At 36.0% G+C, this 25,458-nt stretch overlaps 1 protein-coding gene across 2 annotated transcripts in view; it reads right to left on the reverse strand.

Annotated features, from left to right (window-relative positions):
• The window catches only part of LOC117992663 (probable serine/threonine-protein kinase nek3), a 64,768-nt gene that overhangs the window by 2,021 nt on the left and 37,289 nt on the right, over window positions 1-25,458 (reverse strand). For both annotated transcript variants that reach the window (XM_034980383.2, XM_034980378.2), the window contains exons 3-7: window positions 19,722-19,786; window positions 2,097-4,420; window positions 1,880-2,005; window positions 1,518-1,599; window positions 662-844 (exon numbers count right to left, since the gene is read on the reverse strand). In XM_034980383.2, the coding sequence (XP_034836274.1) occupies window positions 662-844; window positions 1,518-1,599; window positions 1,880-2,005; window positions 2,097-4,420; window positions 19,722-19,786 (2,780 nt within the window). The remainder of the gene's footprint in view (window positions 1-661; window positions 845-1,517; window positions 1,600-1,879; window positions 2,006-2,096; window positions 4,421-19,721; window positions 19,787-25,458) is intronic.

Consider the following 25,458-nt stretch of genomic DNA (forward strand, 5'->3'; position numbering starts at 1 on the left):
AACAGAAAAATCCTATAATAAATCTTCGCAAATTCGAGACATAATTTACTATTTTACAGAATACGTTATTCTATAGAATAACTACCTAATAATATTATACCGATGACTTGTAAAAGGAAGAAGACACTTTAGTAAAAAAAAACTACTTATCACAGTTTAAAAAACCAAAATTTGAAAGTGTTGAGTTGTGTAAATCTTAGGTTCTACCTCAGAGAAAGCGCCGGATAACTATAATAACTTTTAATTCAGCGTTTAGTGAAAATACGGAGGACCGAATTTAATGCCCTACGCCAGAAAATTCGGTCCTTCGGCCCTTCATTGTGCTTCGCCTACTTGACCTTCGTTTTGTTATGGATAACAGTGTAGCTCTAAAAATAAGGCAGACAAGGCTACATAGAATCGGGGTGCTCAAATTTCGTTCTGATGGTTTAGAACGAAACCAAAATGCAAAATTGCAAACGTCTCTGAGGTAAAACAAGGGTAAAACCTAAGATTTATCGAGTAAGCTGGTAAAACTCCGAAATTATCTGACTTTTAAACTTAAGACTCAGTAGATCTTAATGGTAAAACCCACCAACCTCCCGAATGGGAGGCGGTTATCTTACCCACTAGTTTACTATCAAGGCTTCTCAATATAGGTACAAAGATTTTCTATAGTTACCTGCAAAGAGCTTTTTAATTGTTAAGGGACGATCGCCCTGAGGTGAGTCCCGTCCTCCGTCCAAGCCAAAACCTAAGCCAGCTCCACCACCAGCTTTTTCTAACATAACGGTCACTACAGAACGATCATTCTTGTCAGTTTCTTTTCTGTTAGCTACATCAGTTTGGTCTCCGTTCGACTCCGCTGAAATCAAACGAAAATTACACACTATTAATTTAAATTTTATAGTTATAGATACTTATAGTAACTAGATGATGTCCACGACATTGTCTGCGTGGGTTATTATGGGTATTAAACATCCCGTGAGAGCTCTTTGATTTTCTGGGTTAAAAATTAGTCTTGTACGTCTCTAAAATGCAAGTTATCTCTGTATTGTATGCTCACAACTCCTTAAATGTGAATTTAGGTTTTTTAATAAGCTCGTGGGAAGTCTTTGATTTTCTGGGACCAAAAGTAGCCTATGTCCTGCCCCGGGTTGCAAGCTCTCTGTGCCAATCGTCAAAATCGGTTTAGCGGATGAACCGTGAAAAGCTAGCAGACAGACACACATTTTACAGTATAGTATTAGATAAGTATGGACTTTACCCAAGACTTACTTGTAAACGCATTATAATAATATAGTCTTCGTTCCAAAGACGGCATGATGAGTTTGGGGTAAGAGGTTATTATGTGATTATTTATTTATGTGTATTTCTTATGCCATTTCCCTAAGAAACTATTGGGTTGATTTTAATGAGGATTTTGTATATTATCACCTCAATGCAGATTAGGCCTTAAGCATGTTGTAGGCCACAAAGCGCGCTTAATTTTTAGCTTGTTTCATTCACGATGAAAATTAGGTCTTAGTTTTACGTACCATGTTCAGAGCCGTATGCTTTACGATTTCCGTTTTGTTGGACCTCATGTTCTATTTCAATTATAACTTCTGATCGTTGCTCCTAAAATAGATAAAAATATTTATTTTATTTTATTTATTAGATTAACTTACGGCTACTTAGACTAATACATTAAAAAAAACTTAATTCTGAAAATATAACTTACTAAATGTAGTCGCCAATTATAAGTTAATACAACATTTACAAACATAAACAAAACACAAAGACAAAATAAAAATACATTACATCAATAAGATTACAGGTAAGACTCAAGACTTAATATCTGACTTAATAAAATTCAGGTTTAAATTAAATATTTAAAAAATAAAAAACATGAAATTACCTTAAGTATAGTAACAGATTGAGCATGCGTCAAGCCGAGCATAGCAATGCCATTTATGCTTGTGATTTTTGACCCCCTTTTTATTCCAGCTTTTGCAGCAATACCATCTTCAAATACTCGATGTACCTGAAATGAGGTGTATTATCAAATAATTACAAACATAATATTTTATTGTTTTTCCTATTATAATTGCGTAAATAATTAAAAAAATACTCACAGTGACATCTTTAGCCTCACAGTCAACTCCTCCGGCTAAAATTAGACCCACACCGGTCCCAGCGCCTTTTATAAGTCGGAAAATCTGTGTTGAAATCTTACAAAGGTCTCTTTTTTTAGTGTTAATTTGTTGTTTATTAATATTACTATTTCTTGTTGTAATAGAAGATGAACTTTTTGCTTTAATGATAATAGTAGGAGTATTCAGTTCCTTTGTTTCATTTAATGGGGTTCCCTTTCGATTTTCTTCGAGTTTTTCAATTTTTTGCACCTCTTTTTTACTTTGATTTGAACTGAAACTGTTTTTCTTTTGCAACATTACAGTTTTAATACTATCACTGTATTCTAAACAACCTTCATTGATTTCATTTGATATTTCAACTTTAGTATGTTTAAGTGTTTCTGCTACTTTCTCTACATCTTGATTCATTTCATTTTGTTTGCTTTTGTTTGATAAACTTGAATTGCGTTTCAATCGTGTATTTTTGAAGTCGGATTTTCGTTGTCGAATATTTACTTCACTGTCTGAGTCAGAATCACTGTCAACAATTATTTTGTTACGCCGTCTGTTTTCACCTTTTGTTATAGCACTCACCGATGTTGTGAGTGTAGAAAGGCGATCAGACGATTTATTTGTCGGACTGGGAGATCTGTTAAGAGACTCATGTGAGAATTTAGTTTCAACAACCGGCGACTTGAGCTTGACATCTCTTCCACTTCTACATTTTGCCGAAGCAACAATATTTCTTCTATTGATAGTATCCACGTTGTAAACTTTTGAAACTTTTCTCTTGTCTGAGTCAGCGACAGAACTTTCGAGAGAACTACAACTTGCTTGTGACCCTGATGTTGCTGCTGAACCTGCTGAGGAGCTGAGTGATATATTTGTATCCGAAGACATAGATCGGCAAATTTTTCTTTTGTTATAATCTTCAAAATTTTTCTCAGTAGTGCATTTATTAGGTATTTCAGATTTGATAAGTTTGTAAGTATTATAATGAGAAATCCTTGGAGAAAGACGTGAGCTGTCTGATTCTATATTTTCAATAGTATGCATTGGTGAGGAAGCTGATGAACGATAACTAGATTGGGTTGAACTCATGGCCGAATCATTGTCGCTATCTACTATATCAGTCGTAGTGCATATTTTAATTTCTACATTTTTAAAATCTTGAGTATTTCCATTAGCATGGCTTTTATAATAGTCTCTGTTAAGTAATGAACCTGATTTTGTAAGGGATGATTTCGAAAATTCAAATGAATTTCGTACTGGTTTTAAAGCAGAAGCATTGCTATAGTTATTGTTTCTGTTGTTTGTATCTATCTTTTCTACTAATTTGCGTTCCGGAGTCGATTCTTTTGATAAAGAAGAAGGAGAGTATACTTGCAAAGATTTCCGCTTAAATGCTGGGGAATACTTGGGAATGTTGTTCGGAATAAAGTTATTTTTCCATTTATTTTCTGATAAGGTTATAGATTTGGAATGGCTTAAGTTAGATTCCTTTTTGATGTCTTTATTTGGAGAATTGTAGAGGAACGGTTTTGAAAGCGAATCTAGAACTTTGATCTCAGGCAAATCAACAATAGGGGCTTGCACTTCAGGTATTACTAAGCCTCGCAGTTTTGACATAGATTTCTTTCTCTGCTCAATTAAATATTCTAAGTTAGATTTGTGTGTTGATACATTTTTGTTACTATTGTCATCACTTATACTTCGCACATGATACGCGGGACGAGTAAACGTTGCGTCCGATGGCAATGTAGTAGTGCTTCCATAAAAAAGAGGTTTACTGCTTATTTCTGGTTGAATAAATCGCTTAATATTTTTTTCTGTAATTGAGTTTTCTATTGCACCGAGAACTTCAGGTCTATCAACGTTTCGTTTGAATGAGCGAGGCGTTTCATCCAGGTTATCTTGCGATTTTGTTAAGCGCCTATCCAAAGATGACACTTCAGTGTAATTACTCGTATATGGAGTTGAACTCTTTCGTAAAGTAGAATGTGATCTAATAGGTAAAGTTCCACACGTATCTAAACGATCCGATGAAGTCGCCAGATCAACGGAAAACATAGCAATCTTGTCCTTTACACTAGCTTCACTTCTTGCATCTTGAGTTCGCGATAAATAGGAGAACCGCGGACGAGTGCTATTCCAGCCAGTTCCAGTCGAGAGTCGAGGTGGTAAACGCGTAGGTAAGTCGGGAGTTTTTTCGATAGCATCCGTTGGCGTCTCCACCCCATCAGGAGGCTGTCGCGGACAGGACGGCAATGGTGTTTCGTCATTCGAAAGACTTTTGTCCTCGGCATCACTTTTGCTGACACGATCTGTAATTAAAAATCACTAATTTAACTTAAATTTACTTTGACTTAAATATGTACTTGTGGTCCTAAAATAAACATGACAGATGTTGTACCTAATAGCTTGAGAAAATGGACAGCTACCGTTTTGTCCTAATTCCCAACACGCAATCGTTCCTCTCAGTATCAGAAAGGTTTGATTCACATACTCGTTTGGGTCAGTTAATTGAAATACTTAATAGGCAGCAGTTTTTTCATTTACACTTTTTACTTTTTTAGGGTTCCGTTACCAAACGGTGCAAACGGGAACCTATTTTTAAGCCTCCACTGTCCAAGTTGAAATTTTATCAAGAAGATATAAAAAATGCAAAATGGCTGCCGTACAAATAAAAAAAATAAAAAAGTGTTATTTCTTGTACGATGGTAGGGAACCTTTCGTGTGCGAGTTCGACTCCCACTTGATCGGTTTTTTATAAATTATTTTGTGTCATGCAATTGATGCGCGTAAAGTAAGTACCTACTTATTTATATTCGCCTTTTAGATTCATATTTATTTATTGATCATTCACCTTTACAATTATTTTCAAATTTATTATTATAAAAAGTTTGCAAAACATAGCACAATATCCATACTAATCCATACTATCGATACTAATATTATAAATGCGAAAGTGTGTCTCTCTGTCAACTAGCTTTTCACGACCCAACAGCTTAACCGATTTGGATGAAATTTGGTACAGAGTTAGCTTACATCCCATGGGATGGACATAGGCATACTTACATTTTCGCCAATAGAAATAAAGCCTCAGGAAAGTCCAATTCATTTGTGGGTATGGGTATAATAAAATCCCGCAAACTATTTTGGACCTACCAATACACAAGTTTAAAAAATCTATTAAAAGTATGCTCCTGAAAAAAGCATATTACACAATTGAAGATTATCTAAATGATATAAGAGCGTGGATTTGACCTGCAGCTTGTTCCAGCAACGCACAGGACTGCAAATACTTTTTTTATACATGGCATAACATTGTATCTATATCAAATATTTGAAAAGAGCAACCGCCGAGTTCCTTGCTGGTTCTTCTCGGTAGGAAAGGCATTCCGAACCAGTAGTAGGTAGATGCATCCGACGATTCAAAAGTACTTGTGAAAGTTTACTTGAATAAAAAGTATTTTTATTTATTTTAATAGACGGCCACTGCTGGAGATAGGTCTCTTGTAGGGACCTCCACACGCCACGGTCTTACGCCGCCTAAATCCAGTGGCTGCCTGCGACTCGTCTGATGATAGAAATACACACTGTGAAAATTTCAACTCTCTACCTATTACGGTTCATGAGATATAGCCTGCTGACAAACAGACGGACAGCGAAGGCTATAGTTATAGTGTTAGCACCCTTCGGATACGGAACCGTATACTCGGCTAAAATTGGAGTGAATACGTGTATAAAATTTGAAAATACCTTCTTCTATAATTGGGTGTAAAATACTCGAATGACGAATTTTAATAATGCAGTAAGATTTTGTATCCATCACTAACACCTTTTGTTTATACATCACGTGTTTGTGAATATTTTTTTGCACTTCATGAAACACACGGGGGGAAAATCGCTAGTAAACTGATAAAATTCTTATTTTTCAATTCCTATGTGTTCACTATTTACGTCATTGTACATACATTTCTACAGACATGGCACGCTCCCGTCTGTTTGCACAACTGTGCCAACCACTGAAACTTAGCTTTGTTAATCCAAATGCCATTTTCATGTCCTTCCTTTAAATTACATTGTCATTTATTCGAAGCAGCAAAATTGAAATTATTTACCTATTTAGTAAACGTATCACGGCTCTACCTACAAAGCTAATTCCAAATAAAATTATACACCAATTATAGCTTTCTACGTAAAAAGGCAGTAAAGTAGCAGATCAAAGTTCAAAAAATACTGTTCCAAAAAATAACCTAGCCATGAATGAACCATACCTCTCGCTAGCAAACTATTCAAATCCTTCTCAACTAGGCCTCATCAAAATATTATCACCCACAACTAAGCCTGTAACTGATTTTAACGAGTGCAGAAATAGCTTGCATCGATTGCATGTGTATTTAGGCTACTTTTGGTCCCGCAAATTAAAAGAGTTTCCACGAGAATTTATAAAACCTAAATCTACGTTCAAAGTTGTCATCGTCTAATTGATACAGAGATAGTTTTCATCCTGGAGACTTCATAGAGTAGGTACGTAAAAAAATAAAGAAGCTTATTTAGTTCTTTTCATTTCTTATAAGAATTTTGTACAAATGGTATTTATCTACTTCACTCGTCATATCTGGTGCTAACTCAAGTATGTCCATTTAATCGCACTTGCACGTCGTTTTGAGGGGCAACTTTAAGTTTTTACACAGAGCTTTTAATGCTTCACGTTACATAGAGTTGCAACTTGCAACCGTTGTTGTAACATTTTATGTCTAATTACGAGTAGTGTTTGTATTTAAGTTTTTACAAGTAGAGACTATTTAATTGTTAGTCATAACTTATAGCCAGTCAGAAGGTATACTAGGTGAAGTCCACGATTTTATCCACGTGGATTTAAGGTTTTCATCTAGCTATCTTTGTGCAACGTTAGGTCAGCTCGACAGTTAAACGACTGCCCTGCCTAAAAATGAAATGCCTACAAAAAAACTCATTTGAAAGTGGCGCCCGCCATAATGATTTTTTTTTCAATAAAATTAAGGATAGCCAGTGACACTTGGGATGATGTAAGGATTCTAACGATACCTAGGTAGGTACTTCAAAGTCAAATCATTTTTTCAAATTGGGTACCATTGTACACTTTTTGATTGTCAAATTGTTGATTTTGTAAGCTAATGAGCTACGAGGGTACCAAACGCGCCCAGATCTGAGAAGAGCCCATAACAAAAGCTTGTTATTCTTTTTACTATCACCACTTTACAAACTCACTTAAACTTATTAGATCTATCATAGCTGTTAAGCAACTCATTCCCAAGTTTTCTTATCATCTAAATATTTTTTTACATTGTAGGTAGGTACCTAGTACCTAATAAGATTTTTAATAAGTTTACGTTTCATGAAAATTTTGAACTTGTAGAGCGGCATCTCCAATAATTGTCTCCTGGGAGCTTCTTATAAAAACGTAGGTAGGTACACAGATGCCAATAAATTAATTGATAACTTTATTTACCCTAGAGGCGGCTATTTAATTCATCCAAATCTGTTCAGGAATTTAGAAGTTATGGTGGAATAAAGAAACTCATATTATGCATACCTAATATGGAATGGACATACCTATAGTCCGCGACAGGTCGAGATGGCAATCGGGGTATGAGGCGGGGGGACGTCCCGCACTCCTGCACGTAATCCGCGCTTGCCGCACTGTGTTAGCGCGGGTGCTGTGCGGGTGTGCGTGGCGTTCCCCCCCGATTGCTATCTCGACCTGTCGCGTACTATACCTACATGAACCCTGAAGATATTAGTAGTTACACTAATTTTAGGGTTTCGTACCTCAAAAGGAAAAACGGAACCCTTATAGGATCACTTTGTTGTCTGTCTGTCTGTCTGTCAAGAAACCTACAGGGTACTTCCCGTTGACCTAGAATCTTGAAATTTGGCAGGTAGGAAGATCTTATAGCTGACATTTGGGGAAAAATCTGAAAACGGTTAATTTAGGGTTAGATCACACAAAAAAAAAATTGTGGTCATGAACTAATATTATTTTCAACTTTCGAAGTGAGTGACTATATCAAGCGGGGTATCATATGAAAGGTCTTCACCTGTACATTCTAAAACAGATTTTCATTTATTTTTATGCATCATAGTTTTTGAATTATCGTGCAAAATGTCGAAAAAATACGACTGTAGTACCCTCATTGCGCGAGCCTGACTCGCACGTGTTTTTTTGACAGGAAATGAATCTTACATACCTATTAACTACATTATACAGTACGCGGCGGAAAGAAATGTACATCGATCTTTAGAGGGAGATAGCAGATTTGTAGAGCACTCTCTCTGTCGTTGAGACCGACAAAACGTCATATAAGTAGGTATGAGTGACAGAGACAACGCTCTACAAAGCCGAAATGTCATTCTAAAGGCCGATGTAGGTAGGTACATTACTTTCGGCCGCGTACTGTACCTAAGTAGTTAATAATTACATATATATATATTTTTGTAATTCAAAAAGTGGTTAAATAATAAATCCTTGTTGGTAGCAGTTTTCACAAAATAACCGCTTTGTAAGATTACGGCTAAACTCGTTAAAACACTCATAAAAATACCAAGAGTTAGGTAGGTATGTTACAACAATGGTAGAGCGAAAATTAAATTGTGAAACTCTGAAAATGCTTGACGTCGTATTTGATTCAACCTATAATATTACCTATCTAATTGAAAAGTAAGCATTTAATGCAAATATGCCGTAGGTGTTAAATATCTATAACACAATATACCTATAGGGTTGTTGACACCTATGTAGGTATCTATTATAACGTCCATAACTAATGGGTACTTATTATATAAATTGGCAAAACTTTCGGGATTGTACTACCTAGGTATGGATACAAAGGTAGAAATAGGTAGTTTGTAGATATAAAAATCGGTCAAGGCGAATCGGACTTGCCTTCACAGAGTTCCGTACCATCGTACAATAAATAACACTTTTTTTTTTTTTTTCAATTTTAATGACGGGCAATTTGAAATTTTTATAATTTGACAGAATTATAACATTCTGTGAAAATTTCCACTCTATATTACGGTTCAAGAGATGCAGCCCGCTGATAGACAGACGGACGGGCAGCGGAGGCTTTGTTAGTGAAAGGGCCCCGTTGGCACTTTTGGTGTTCGGAAACCAGCCCAGAGTAAAGAAAATCTCAGAAAATTTTAAAAGAGGATAAAAGTCTACCTTTGTGTTCTGATGACACTTAGGTAGGTACACGAGTCATCGTGATCAACACATCGCCGGTTTACTACTGAGAATGGGTCTCCTATCAGAATGAGAAGGATTTAGGCCGTGGTCTGTCACGCTGGCCCAGTGCGGATTGGCAGACTTCACACGCCTTGGCTTCTCCAAGGCGTGTGAAGTCTGCCAAAGGCGTTATGGAGAACTCTCATGCGTGCAGGTTTCGTCACGAGTTTTCCTTCACCATTCAAGGAAGTTATAATTTTGCTTAAAACGCACATAACTCTACCACACCGTGATTGATACCTAGATAAGTAAATAAACCTTTTCACTGATGTTTGTTAAATTGAAGAGCGGTTAGCGTTTCTAACTTAGCGATGGTCAATAGTGCATTAATAAACTTCCTATTAACTGGTAATTAAAAAAATAAAAGATATTTTTTACATAATTAAAACAGAAAAATCTTTTTATTCTATACGGACCGATAAGCGAGATGGAGCGTCTGGGCAGCTTCCGTGTGTCCAGCATCGTAAAAAATTGTCGATCAGATCCCAAGTTAAACGTCATGGCCGAACTCATAACACTACACTTCCATTTACAAAACCTGTTTTCGGCATCCGCTCATTCATAATACATTTACTTTCATCGTCTTAAAAAAAGTGCGTAAAAACATTGTCACTAAAAAGCGTTACGTGAACAAAATGTTAACCACGTAATTAATAAGACCGCATCTGATGTCACAGAGTGACATGAGAGAGCACCGAGTTAAGAATGCGGAACATTTCCATTAAAGACCGAAATAACAGTTATTTAACATAGGGCGGTGCGTGCGGTGCGCCCACGATGCCGGCGGCGTGCGATCTCAGCGTCGAGACGCGTGCGCGGAACCGCCGCGGCGGGGCGCGATGCACTGAATCGCTTCGGACTTGCAGAATTTTGCAGCGTCGCCGCCCTTGACAGGGGCCGTTGCTCCGAGGCAGGGACGGACGACGAGCTGCGCACGCGACTCCCCGCATCCCTCGACCCGTCCGACGCCTCACAGACCCCTTTATGGCTCTGGACTTCGCCTATGCAGCGAAAACCTTAACAAACAGCCTTTGAGACCATTTGAATCGAACTTAAAATGAAAATTAAGCTCGGAAATCGGAACCCAACATGTCAGTTGGTTTCAGAGTTTTACTTTCATTTTTAAAAAGAACCCGCTGACCCCAACATAATATTATGTATACTTACATTGCGTTCAGAGCTTAATTCACATTTAAAGTGAACCCAGCTTAATAAATTAGGTTCAGAGATTAATTTTCATTTAAAGCTCCTTTCAAAAATTTTACTAGCTTATCCCCGCGACTTCGTCCGCGTGAACTATACAAATTTCAAACCCCTATTTCACCCCCTTAGGGGTTGAATTTTCAAAAATCCTTTCCTAGCGGATGTCATAATAGCTATCTGCATGCCAAATTTCAGCTCGATCCGTCCAGTAGTTTGAGCTGAGCGTTGATAAATCAGTCAGTCAGCTTTTCCTTTCATACCTATTTTTAAACGTACTTAACAGAAAATATTATTATTTCTTATCAGTGCCAGTCACTGTCTATCAATTATCACGTCTGTGATAATTTTTATGACGTCATCTACCCAGTGTCACTTTACTGACTAATCTAAAGCCTTCACAATTTTTAGGGTTCCGTACCTCAAAAGGAAAAACGGAACCCTTATAGGATCACTTTGTTGTCTGTCTGTCTGTCAAAAAAACCTACAGGGTATTTCCTAGACCTAGAATCATGAAATTTGGCAGGTAGGTAGATGTTGTAGCAGACATTCGGGGAAAAATCTGTAAACCGTGAATTTGTGGTTACATCACACAAAAAAAATTAAATTGTGGTCATGAACAAATATTGCTATTTTCAACTTTCAAAGTAAGATTATCATACCAAGTGGGGTATCATATAAAAGGACTTTACTTGTACATTCTAAAACAAAATTTTATTTATTTTAGGCATAATAGTTTTTGATTTATCGTGCAAAATGTCGATAAAATACGATTGTACTACGGAACCCTCAGTGCGCGGGCCTGACTCGCACTTGGCCGGTTTTTTATTTATGCATACAAATACCCATACGGTATACACCAATACGCCCGAAAAACATTAGGTAAGTACTCTCCTTCAAGTGCAGTCTGGTATCAAGTAAAAGCCCACAGTCGGTGCTCCAGTTGGATCGTTTACGTAACTATACCTTGTCTAATATAGGATGGTGATTTTGACAGCTCACGTCCATGAGTTTTCGTTTTTTTTTTCGGTAAAAACATTCTACAGATAATGTCGCACTTCATTGATGGGTACTTATCGTACTTAAGTTACACATGCATAACGAATAACCACAGACAGAAAATCGATTTTGAAATAAAATAAATCTAACATTTAAGTAGGAACTTATATTATCCATATCCATACTAATATTATAAATGCGAAAGTGTGTCTGTCTGTCTGTCTGTCTGTCTGCTAGCTTTTCACGGCTCAACCGTTCAACCGATTTTGACGAAATTTGGTACAGAGGTAGCTTGCAACCCGGGGAATGACATAGGCTACTTTTTATCCTGGCAAATTTAAGAGTTCCCACAGGATTTTCAAAAACCTAAATCCACGCGTACAAATTCGCGGGCATCAGCTAGTTTTTTATAAATATTAAAGTCTTGATAATCTTTGCAATTAAATTTGAAGTACCTAGTTAGGTACATTATTATTTGTAAAAAAACTACTACTTACTTATACCTTTATTGATTTCATTTTTTTAATTGTTAACACATTGTGTTTTGCCAGTCATGTAGTGTTCTAAAAACTTATAAATGGGAATGATTTCATTACATTAAATGTTTTTTATTTTAATCTGACCATACACCATAACCATGCAACTATCGATTCCAAGTTCTATGGGGATAAGAATCGATAATCGAATAGATGCATTAACTATCATACACTACATCATCCCTAACTGTGAGCTGTCAAAATCAACATCCTATATTATAAGGTATAACTGCCGGTCATCAATCTCATTGTGATCTAAGAGTTGACTGGTTGCATACTGGGTGGTACCTAAACAGCGGTTCTGTGTCTTGCTATTTTTAGGAGTAAAAGGTATCAGAGGGCGCCGAACGTGCGTGAGCGTAACATACGATTCTCCCGCATTACAGATGTCAGGGTCGTAAAGTGCAGCACTGCGCCTCCTATCAAAAGCTCTACTTCAAGATAAAGTTCAAAACTAAAACCCGACTAGGTACTCCTCCTCGTCCTCTCAATAAATACTGAAATATAATTATCAACATTATTTTCTGTTGCTTTCTATATTGAACTAGCTTATGCCCGCGACTTCGTCCGCGTGGACTACTCAAATTTCGAATCCCTATTTTACCCCCTTAGAGGTTGAATTTTCAAAAATACTTTCTTATCGGATGTCTACGTCATAATAGCTATCTGCATTCCAAATTTCAGCCCGATCCATCCAGTAGTTTGACCTGTGCATTGATAGATCAGTCAGTCAGTCAGTGAGTCAGTCACCTTTTCATTTTATAAATTTAGATTAAAGTACATTGATGAACTCGGATGTTTCTCCCCTTTCATTAAACATCCCAGTCGTATGATAGTGAAAAAAAAATTTCAGAAACCCCCACATGGTTGCATGTAACCATGTAACCACATATCTACCTCCTACATCAATAGGTGTAACATCTCTGACCTAAGTATTGATTTTATACGTATAAAATATAGCCTATTGTCACCCGGACCATGATTAACGAGAATTGATTGCTACCTCAATGATATTATGATATCAGCCGTGATAACCTAGTGTTTAAGACGTCTGCCTCCTACTCGGAAGGTCGGAGGCTCGATCCCGGGTTAGTTAAAATATATTACTTGTTTTAACGGTAAAGGAAAACTTCGTGAGAAAATGTGCACCGCATGAGAGTGCTCCATAATGTTCTCAAAGGTGTGTAAAATCTGCCGATCCGCACTGGACCAGCGTGGCGGACCCGACGGCTTAAACCCTTCTCATTCTGACAGGAGACCCGTTCTCAGTAGTGGGCCGTCGTCGTTCGATGGGTTGATCATGATGACGATGATGATGGGCTACCTCATTCTTAAAAATCGATTTGGCATAGGTAGTCTTGGAAATAAGTTATAAGACTGCAAAGGATTAGATTTTCATATGCAGTTCAATTTGCTATATCGGTTCGGACTTCGGACATAAGGCCCGCCTGGGAACGTGTGCTGAAGTGACGTCGGCGGCCGCAGAAGCTGGAATGCTGCCTGCCCTCCGCCGTCGCCCCTCGCAATCCGGACGCGGCCTTTAAACCGCTCCGACGTGTTTGTAGAGTTGTTTGCACATTTTTTTACATTCCCCTCTTTTAATAAAACTCCTATTTAACATCAGAACTCCAGGATAACATACCTACAAGCTTGTGATGATTCCACTTTTAGAAATCTCTTTTTAATCCGAATAGTCTAACTTTCATAATAGGCATATTGAGTAAGTAGGTGGGTCGGTACTAGATGATGCTCGCGACTTCAACCGCGTGGATTAAGTAAGTTTATTTATTTATTTACTAAGATACAAGCTAGCCCTTGACTACAATCTCACCTGGTGGTAAGTGATGATGCAATCTAAGATGAAAGCAGGCTAACCTGGAAGGAGTCTAAACCCCTGCCGGGAATCGAACCGGGGACCTCCCACTAGTTAAAAGAAGTAGTAGGACAAAACTAGCGCTGGGATGCAAACAAATCTGTGGCATATTTTGTCAAATCAGTTAAAAAGATGGGCTTCAAAATTTTCGTGGGGAGTCTGATTTTCCGGGATAAAAAATAGCATAATACGGAACGGAATGCAAGCTCTACCTTTCCTAAAAATCGATTAAACGGATGGGTCCGTCCGTCGTGAAAAGGTACAGGCAGACGGACAGACAGACACACTATCGCATTTACGAATATAATAATACCTACTATGGATCTCAAACCATTACCATTGGTTAGACCAAATAATAATAAAAAAACAATCTTTAGGAGTAGGTATTTTCATTTATCCGCTTTTATTTCCCATGAATTTAATAAACTAAAATTAATCTATTGAAATTACTGAATATTCAAATACTATAAACTATTACACTATGAAATGGAATAAGTGAAAGAAAGTGCAATCGATTTCACTTTCAAAACTAATTTAACTTTCTCCAGTGACATGTCTTATGTAATCTCTTCAAGATAAAACGGTCAAAACAGAAACATTTGTACCTATCTTACATTTCGATCTAAAAGGTCATCAGGCAAATCTAAGTACCTTCTTCTTTATAATAAATCTGTATTTAAAAGACCATACTTTGGTGTGGTCGTTATACATCTAAATATAGATGTAAATTAAGATATTTAATTAATTAAAAATACTGCATAATAATGCAGTATTTTTAATTAATTAAATAACTTAATTTACAATTAAAATCACTATCCATATTATAGATGCAAAATTGTGTTTGTCTGTCCTTCAATCACGTCGCAACGGACGAACGGATCGACTTGATTCTTTGGATGGCTAAAAAACTGGAGAGTGACATATGCTACTTTTTCCCCGGAAAATCAAAGAGTTTCCACGGAATATTTAAAAACCTAAATTCACGCGGTTGTAACGTCATTGTTCATTGATGATACGTACCTATATGAGGTATACCGGTTAAAATTATAGGCTCTCGTAAATAACTTTTTGTGTACTTTTGTAATTTGTAACACGAATGAATTGGTATGAAATGTAGTTAAGTATGTGTAGGCAATACAAGTAGGCAGGTATTTCCGTCAAATAAAACGCTCCTGTGATGGTATGCGAACAAACTGAAACCAAGCTTGCTCTGGAATCTGCCAAATCATATTATATTAAACGTTACAACAGCCTTTGTCTTGGCGGCTCTTTGAAAGTCGACTTTATACCCTTTACACTAGCCGGATATTACAAAAACAACATCCACCGAGAGCTTTTTGTTGTCTTACAGGAAATTCCAAGACTTCAATTTTATGTAGCAGCCGGATGGGTAAATGGCGAATCATTGAATTTTTTTTTTAATCCTTCGGTAATAACACTTTTATTTAATTCATTCATATTATGTACATAAAAAGTGGTGGTAGCCAAGGGGTTAATACGTTGGCCTACTATTCGGGAGGTCAGGGATTCAATCCCGGTCACACACCTCCAACTTTTGGGAGTTATATTCGATGGAAAACATCGTGGGGAAAGCTGCAGGTGTCAGAGTTCTACATAATATTCTCAAAAATGTGTGTAGCCTGCAAAGTAGGGCGCTTGGCCAGCGTGGCACACCTTTCTCATTCTGAGAGGAGACACGTGCTCAGTAGTGCGCTGGCGATGGGTTAGTACTTATGATGATGACTTTTAATATGAATAAATGAAAGTATATTAGAGTTGTTGCTGGTTTAAAGATTCGTCAATCACTTTCAATCATAAAATGGCAGCAGAAATTGTAGTGACGGCATGCAAAGTGCTGCCTGAACAATGAAAGCTGACGGGCAGGTCGCGGTCGTTACCTTAATGGTCGTACAGCGGGATTCCAAGCCACCTTACTTTCCTCGAGGGAATTCATTTGTGTGCACATTTCATAATTGGAATTTTCGTTTAAGAAAACAAAGCTTTCATTCTTGGCTTCATGAGAATGCTATAATTAAAGATCGTTTTATCCATTCATTAAATAATTTAATGTGAGATTTTGTTTTTATTTTATTTATAGGTACTTGTTTTTATTCAATGTGCTCGTATTATGCAATGTGTTATGCGCAAGATTAATTCTAAACGAGATCGCTCGGATACTTTAATAAATGTTGTCTAGTTACTTTTCGATCACTGAATAATTGTTTTTGACATTGTAACTTGTAATGTGTGATGTGATGCCACAGGCAAAATAGGTTTCCTTTTCTTGATAATAATAGATAGATATATAAGTATATATATCATTACGATCAACTGGTGCTAATTAGTGAGGATTCAGTCAAAAAGATAAACAAAAGCCACGTCTAGTAACGTCACGTGACGGCAATATTTTCTCTAGTGCCTATTAGTAGAGTAAATATCCAGAACCAATCCCTATACTATCCATACTAATATTATAAATGCGAAAGTGTGTCTGTCTGTCTATCAGTCTGTCTGCTAGCCTTACACTGCCCAACCGCTCAACTGATTTTGGCAAAATTTGGTACAGAGATAGCTTTCATCCCGGGGAAGGATATAGGCTACTTTTTATCCCGGAAAGTCAAAGTCCCATGGGTTTTTTAAAACATAAATCCACGCGAACGAAGTCGCGGCCATCAGCTTGTAATATTATAAATGCGAAAGTCTGTCTGTCCAAACAAGCTAGCAATTTTCATGGCCCATCCACATAAGCGATTTTGGCAAAAGTAGAAATAGTTTGCACTTCTGAAACGGATATAAGCTACTTTTTATTCCGGAAAATCAAAAAGTTCCCACGAGGTTTTTTAAAACACTAAATCCACACGGGCGCGAAGCCACGGGCTTCATCTAAATTACTAATTTCTACGAGATAAATCATAAATTGTAACTCAATAGTACGTATTACGTTATAGCATATTTTCTAACATACTTGGAAAAGGTATTCTGGCAGGATAGTGGTACTGATTCTGAGCACAATCTAATTTTAGAGTATTCGCATCCTCTTCTTACTAATGTAATATGAAAAGTTCAGACGCAGTTTGACAGTTTTAGATGGTAAAACCCGTGATTTTAGCGCACAGTCGCGAGTCTACTGTTTAAAGTAGCGTGCACTAAAATTTAGAGTCTTTAAATGTAAAGTTCATGTTCTCTCCCTTTTTAGCATTGTTAAAAAGAAAAGGATGCAGATACTCTAAATTTAGTTTAGAGAAAGACAACGGAATCGGTGCCAATTGGCACCGTATTCGTTGTCTTTATTAACAGGATAATATTATAAATTTAGATTTTAACATTTTACTTTAACATAGCTACTCATCCTACTAATATTAGGACTTAGATAAAAAGTACGAAAGTACGTTTGTTTGTTGGTTTTTTACTCAATCATGTCGCAACGATGATACAGATCAGCCTGATTTTTTTGCATGAATCCTATAGTTAAAGATCTGGACTGGAGGGTGACATAGGCTACTTTTTATCCCGAATATGAAAGAGTTCTCGCCTGATTTTTAATAAGTCCAAACCCACGCGGACGAAGTCTCTTGAACAAAGTCTTTATGATTTCCAAATCAAAAAGGAACGTTACAACAAATGTTACGCCATGTGCAAGGAACAGGCAGGTGTGACAAAGAGGGCGATCGAGCAAGGTGCACTTTCACGACTTTGAACACGTAAGGTTTCCGACGTCTAACTCTCTATACACACCTACCTATTGTTATACTTTATATCGTAATCTTATCACAAGCCAGACAACTGATATACATATAATATTATGTAGATATATCTACATTTGAATATATACAACAAAATCGGGTTCTGCTCGTATATTTATTAACCGACTTCAAAAAAAGGAGGAGGTTCTCAATTCGTCGGAATCTTTTTTTTTTTTTTTTTTTTTCTTTTTTTTATGTATGTTCCCCGATTACTCAAAAACGCCTGGACCGATTTTGAAAATTCTTTTTTTGTTTGAAAGGGTATACTTCAAAGTTGGTCCCATTTCAATTTGGTGAAGATCTGATGAACATTTTCGAAGATAGATACTGGAACTCCTCAACGGATAAGAGTAAATTGCTCGCGATCAGTGTAATAGCTTAGTAAACAGTAGATTTTTAACCAGTCATAGCATAATTTCATGGGGCCACTAAAAATTGTGAAATAAAAATTTTTTACAAAAAAAATAAAAACCGACTTCGTTACATAAACACTAAAAATTGAAAAATAATTTAATTTATTACCGAATATATTATGTATACAAGAGTTAATATAGTTCCATAATAATATTTTTTGGGGTCGGTGCCAATGAGGTGCCATTGTGGAGTCCCATAAAAATATGAAGTCTAGACGATTCGCGCAGCTAAAGCTAATTGGCACCGGCACCAAAAAATATTATTATGGAACTATATTAACTCTTGTATACATAATATATTCGGTAATAAATTAAATTATTTTTCAATTTTTAGTGTTTATGTAACGAAGTCGGTTTTTATTTTTTTTGTAAAAAATTTTTTCACTATAAAAAGCTTATTTAGAGAGATGGATAGTTGTTCATGAGCTTGTCTCAATAATACGTTTGAACTGAAGAATATGAAACTCCTCCCATCACTAATTATTATGCATATTGTCACTTAAAAATTACGGTTTGCAAATAAAATATTTTGCAGACATGACTTTTAGGGTTCTGTAGTGAAGAAAGGAATCCTTATTGTTTCGTCCAGTGCATCTAAACCGTCTGTCTGTGTGTCACAAAGGAATTATCATTTTTTCTGCCTTCTATTTATCCAGTTAATTTTTGAATATAAAGGTAAGTACGTCCGCGTAAGTTTCGGTTTTTTAAAAATCCCGGGAGAACCGTTTTTCGGGAAAAACGTATCCTTCTCCAAATTTCGTCAAAATCAGATAAACAGATGAACCATGAAAACAGCAGACAGACAGGCAGACACACTTTCGCATTTATAACTATTATTAGTAGTACTAAGTATATAGGGTAGGTATGGAGTATGAATATGAATTTGTTTGCGAATTCACATAAAACATACAATGAAATATTGTAAAGGGTAGTGTGATCAAAGTAAATATTTTATCTCCCGGGCTCCATTAAGAAATTTACATAGTCAAACATGATTTTGCAATAACCATCTATTTTGTTAATTTATTCGAATTTTGGCTAAAATACACGCTAAAAACGAGTTCGGATTTGCTGCAGGTGTTTTATGAGTTCTCTTATTTGACTTATTTCTATACTTTTTTGATTTCTAATGTAAAGATTGCTAAATTAAATACCTACCTATAGGTACCTACCTATAGGTCATCATCGTCATCAACCCATTGTCGGCTCACTACTGAACGAGGTCTCCTCTCAGAATGAGAAGGCTTTGGTCATAGCCTACCACGCTGGCGAAGTGCGGATTGGTAGTCTTCACACACCTTTACGAACATTATACAGCATTACTCCGAAAAGTTAAAGGAACGTGCCTGAGATCAAACCCCGGACCTCCCTGAATAGAAGGTTAACATCTTCAACAAGGCTACCACCACTTTATTTTACGGTGTTATATTTAATCCTTACCAAGCTTTAAAAGCTTTTTCTGTTCCAAACGTCGCGTTGTGTTAATTAAGTAGGTACATTTTCAATCAAGAATTGTTTTTAATTCTTATTTTATTTCGATACCTAATTTATTATTCTAAAGTATAATATTATCCATTCTACTCACCATCCCAAAAATTTCTTTCGTACAGTGACTTTCGTTTATTCGTCTCGTTATCGGTTGCGGGTTTCCTGAAAACAACAAATTAAATACGTCATTATAAAGATATAATAATTAATATAATTATATTAATAATATTATATTAGTTTTCTTTAGTAAAACCTTACTAAAAATTTGAGACATTTCAAGGGGATATTAAAAATCTAAATAAATCTATGCTTATGAAATCGCAGGAAAGACACTAATAGCTACCTACTTAATACTACCAATATAAATTCCATCGTAAAAATATCCAGATTTATATTATAAGTTATATATAAAATATTATGTTAGCAAAACTCTATCCTAATAATATAATATGGAGAAACTATTTGGTTTGACATTTTATGTGTTGCATTAATTTGATTTTATCATCAATAACCGGCCAAGTGCGAGTAAGACCTGCGCGCCACAGCACAATCGTATTTTTCCCATATTTTGCACAATAAATCAAAAACCACTGTGCATAAAAATAAATACTTATAATCTGTTTTAGAATGTACAGGTAAAGCCCTTTCATAATAATATGATACCCCACTTGGTATGTTAATCTTACTTTGAAAGTTAAAAGACTAATTATTTATTCATGAACACATTTTAATTTTTTTATGTGATGTAACCTGAAATTTACGGTTTTCGGATTTTTCTCCTTACGTGTGCTATAAGACCTACGTACCTGCCAAATTTCATGATTGTAGGTCAACGGGACCCAACCCTATACAGACAGACAGAAAGACAGACAGACAACGAAGTGATCCTATAAGGTTTCCGTTTCTCCTTTTGAGGTACCTTAGAAATAGAAGCACAAAATGACTGCTATAATATCTGCCCTCTTAAAGTTGAACTGGTGTCTTATTAGGAGATATAATACTAGTATAGATGAGGGACATAAAATTTATCAAAACTAGTGATCGTCAAAATGTTCGATGACGAATATCTATTTTTTTAGTCCTCCATTAACCTTCACCTGAATATTTGTACATATTATATACAATTTGTATTTGCATATTAAATATCCTCGACCCGTGTGTCATATAGATTGCTTCATATACCTACTTACATAGCTAAAGTTTTGTGCCTTCTTGACCGCACGAGTGGAGCTAAATTTATAAAATGAATGGAAAATTATGAAACCTACCGGAACTCGAAACGATAACCTCTGCGTAATTTACCGTTCTTGACCTAAAATAAAAAGAAAACATACCTACTCGTACTTCAGACTAAAACTACCTACGAGTTGAGTACGTACCTACTCTTTTTAGGGTCCTGTACCCGAAGGATGCCAACGGGACCCTATTACTAAGCCTCCGCTGTCCGTCCGTCCGTCCGTCTGTCAGTGGGCTGTAGCTCGTAAGCCGTAAAGAGTTGAAATTTTTACAAAATGTGTATTTCTATTGCCACTATAATAACAAATAATTAAAAATTTCAAAATAACCGCGATTAAAATTTCTAAAAAATAAAAAGTGTACTTTCCCTACGATGCCGATGGTGCGGAACCCTTCGTGTGCGAGTCTGACTCGCATTTGACTGATTTTGATATGAATTTAAATTTATATTTGAGAAATTTTACTCTACTTTTTGTTAGTAATGTAAAGTTTATAAGTAGGTAGATTCTAACAGGTATAACCCACATTATCCGTATTGTAAATGTGAGGGTGTGTTTGTTTGTTGGTTTGTCCTTCAGTCACGAGCAACAGATCTACGTAATTTTTGCATGGATTAAAGACCTGGAGAGTGACAGGTTACTTTTATCCCAGAAAATCAAAGAGTTCCCACATTATTTTTAAAAACCTAAATCCACGAGGACGAAGTCGCGGGCATCAGTTACATATTAGTTTGTTTGACACTATAAGAGTAGTAATCGATAATTTAATACATACAGAAACAACAATTAATTATAAGCATGTGCTAGTGAGAAAATAATGGTTATCGTCACGTCTTTAATAAGAACCCTACGCGTTATCAACACACTGCGTCCAATATAATTAATTGATTCATTGGATGACTAACATGTTTGCATAAATGACCAATCGTACCAACACAGTACATATTGTAACCAATATTGGTTCGGACTTGACCTCTTTTTGTACTCATCCGGGCAGGTTTTTTATAATAGGTACGTGTCCGATTTTTAGTTTTTCTATCTGAATACTTATAATTTATAAAGTATATACTTAGCAGTTAACCGCGATGTCTCCCGCTCGGAATTACGGTTTTTGATTTAATAACAATGTTAGTTACTAGCTGGAGATAACAAAATGCCGTAAAAATTATGTTGAAAAAATCCCCCCTTAAGGCTGGTAAAGTAGGGGATGAAAGTTTGTATGGGAAAGTTTTAGTTATTGAATATGAATGAATATGAATATTTATTTACCACAATTATTACATTTTGACTTAAATGTAGTCCTGGCCCCCAAACTAGGAGATCCCGTATCTTAGGGGTCATTATTATAATATACTAGCCGATGCCCGCAAATTCTATTTTTTAAAAATCCCGTGGGAACTCTTTGATTTTCCGGGATAAAAAGTAGCCTATGTCACTCTCCAGGTCTTTATCTATACCCATGCAAAAAATCACGTCAATCCATTGCACCGTTGCGACGTGATTGAAAGACAAACCAACAAACCAACAAACAAACACACTTTCGCATTTATATAAGGGTACGGATTAAACTTATGTTAAACTTGAAGTTTGGAAGGTATAGGTTCTCTCTAGAGAGTAGGTGTCAGCTAAGATTTTTTAACGAAAATCCAACACTAAAATAATAAAATGGGGGTTGTAAGGTTATATGAAAGTCCCATATTTTTGAAGTTATAAGTATGAAAATCGACATTAAGCTCACAAGCTTCCCCCTCCCCTCAGAGGGGAAAATCCCCCTTAAGTTTGGTAAAATAGGGGATGAAAGTTTGTAAGGGACAGTTTTAATTATTGCTAACTTGAGGAAGGTAGGCTCTTTTTAAAGGATAAGTAAGTATCAATTAAAAAATATTTTGCGAAAATCCACTCCTGCGTGGGTGAAATGGGGGTTGAAAGGTTATAATATGAAAGTCCTATGTTTTTGAAGTTAGAGATATGAAAATCGGCGTTTAGGTATTCTCTGTTGGCGAGACTGAGTGAGTAGTTAAAGTGAGGCCTTTTGTCCAGCTGGACTGATCTCTTAAGAAATCAGAAAATTTACGCGGACGAAGTCGCGGGAAACTGCTAGTAGATTATAATTATTCTAGGTAGGTATCTATTTTTTCGTAAGTAACTCATCTAATTTACCTAGTAATTAATAGTCAAGTTATTTTATTTATTTTATCCAGCTACGTATTTATTTATAACCATGTACCTATACCATTTATAAAAATACCGATTAATAAAACTACCTTAGGTACGTAGTAGGTATATGCCGTACTAGAGGTATTAGGTAACCGTAACCATCTATAGGTTTATTAAGTATTCGAATATAATTCTTGTCATATCATCAATTCTTATACGAACCGTTTAACAAGGCCCATTGTGTTTTATTTTGTCAGTATAAGCTCAACAAATAAATTACTGGCTCCGTGAAGAAATATGACACTCACAGCCGCATTCTTTATTAACTCGAACGATTTACACTTGCTTTGTCGCTAAATTAAATCCAATAACATCGTAAACCTGTCCGATGTCTCTACCAAAATGTCAGGGTCCGGCAACTGCCAACAATCAGAATGCCAGCAGACTCTACCGAAGCCTGAATACCTAACTAGGTATTTCAAATACCTATCCAATATCCTACGCGACAAAGCCTTGAAGCTGTTGAATATTGGACATCAAACCAAATATAACCTTTTAATTATATTATCCTTATCATAATACAAATTAAAACTACCTACTAGTCTACTATCTAATATGTAAAACGTTAATTAGAATGATATTTATGCAGATACATAAAGACATTCTCATATTGCCATTAGTTGTTTATATCTAACCGGCTATTTTCGTGACTTGTCTACGTGGGACAAGGTTTTTTATTTTTTTTAACACAAAATCAAAACCCTAGGAAATAAAACTTATTTCCTATTCGTAACATTTAATGAAAATGTAGGTGTGTGTTTACTTATTAGGCATAGGTATCTATTTTTGGAGGAGTAACTTTGAGGAGTTCCGTTCTCTATCTCCGAAACTATTCATCAGATCTTCACCTTTACATGAAACAACCTGACATTGCAACCTTTCTAAAAAAACTTGTGAAAATTGGCCTTTTGCTGGAGTTACGGAGTAACATCGACAATTTTTTTTTTAATTTTTGAAATCTAAATCGATAGATAATACTGCGGCTTCTTATGATTCAAATTTACTCAATTTTCAGTGGGGGATTCAAATTTTTAAAATATACCAGGACCTATGTCCAGGAATCGTCCAGTTACAGTTTTATTATATTAGTAGGTATAGCCTAGAGAAATAGCGTTATAATGTTAAAACAAATCCCAAACTGAAAATCGGAACGGAATACCTATAAAGTCGGAAAAAACTCATCACAGGTCAAAAAAGAGGAACTAGATAGGTACTAGACCGTACTTTTTGCACACCTAACCTACTTGCATTTTGACATTGCTCCAATAACATTGGCACGTATTCACCCACTACATTTTTGTGAATGTAAGTACCTTTCCAAAATAATAGACAGAGTTTTTGCTTTTCTTTATTATATAGGTAGGTACAATACGAAAAGAAATCGAAAAAGACATTTCGGTGTCAGCATACCGCCAAAACACGTGCCAAAAAATTACTGGGAATTCGAAGTGACGCGCGAAAGTCTGCATTTTAGAGCGTGGTGTAACCTAGGTTAACCACGTCGTGACCCCCTCTCGCCCTTCCACCCTCCCTCCGCATGCGCTCGCGCAGGTTAAGCCGCCCGTCGCTCGCTCGCCGGAAAACCTTCACGATTATATTCAGTTACATCGATAGTCGATATTGGATCAAAGTTTCTTCATAGTGAAGGCAAACAATGCATGACTCTTTTAACCTTTTCAATTCTTTAAAACCTTTTAAGGAGTGAAAGTCAATGCAAACTGAATGAGTTTTTGTTGAGATGAATATCCTCAATCCCTCGCGTCAGATTACTCTAATAATTACTTACTTATTTCTTTCTGCACTTAGGTAAGGTTCATATACTGAAAGAATGCAAAATACTTATGGGATAGAATTCAGGTGAAACGATAAATACACTAGGATAGAAATTGACCAAAAAATGATTTTTAAATACTAAATTAAGTTACCGACAACAGAAAAACTAAAGCGGATTTTTATTTCGTAACGGTGATTGCCAATCCTCTATACAGTGAATTTTAAATGTACCTACCTAATATTCATAACAGCTAATGAAGTAGGTATATAGTTACCTCTAGCTTCCTATCATCACTTTTATCCTTCCAAACTTGAGAAAAAGTAAGGAGATAGAGGTGCTGCCTTAGCTCGTAAAACAAGTTTTTTATCATTATTCGGCAAGTAGGCAGGTTTAGGTGTACTTCGAGTTGCGACTTCCATTGGAATCGCTTTCAATACAAATAATTTTTATCTAGAAACAAAAAATAAGACTACGAAAGTCTTGATTTTTTTTTGTATCTTTCACGAAGATAATTTTTGCGCATTATCATAACAAACAAAAGTAAATTATAATTTAACATCAATTAATTTTTTTTTACTATTTTTACTATTAAAACATTTATGTCTCAC

The sequence above is a fragment of the Maniola hyperantus genome, chromosome 2 (genome assembly GCF_902806685.2).
Source record: "Maniola hyperantus chromosome 2, iAphHyp1.2, whole genome shotgun sequence".
In the NCBI taxonomy this organism is placed as follows: Eukaryota; Metazoa; Arthropoda; class Insecta; order Lepidoptera; family Nymphalidae; genus Maniola; species Maniola hyperantus.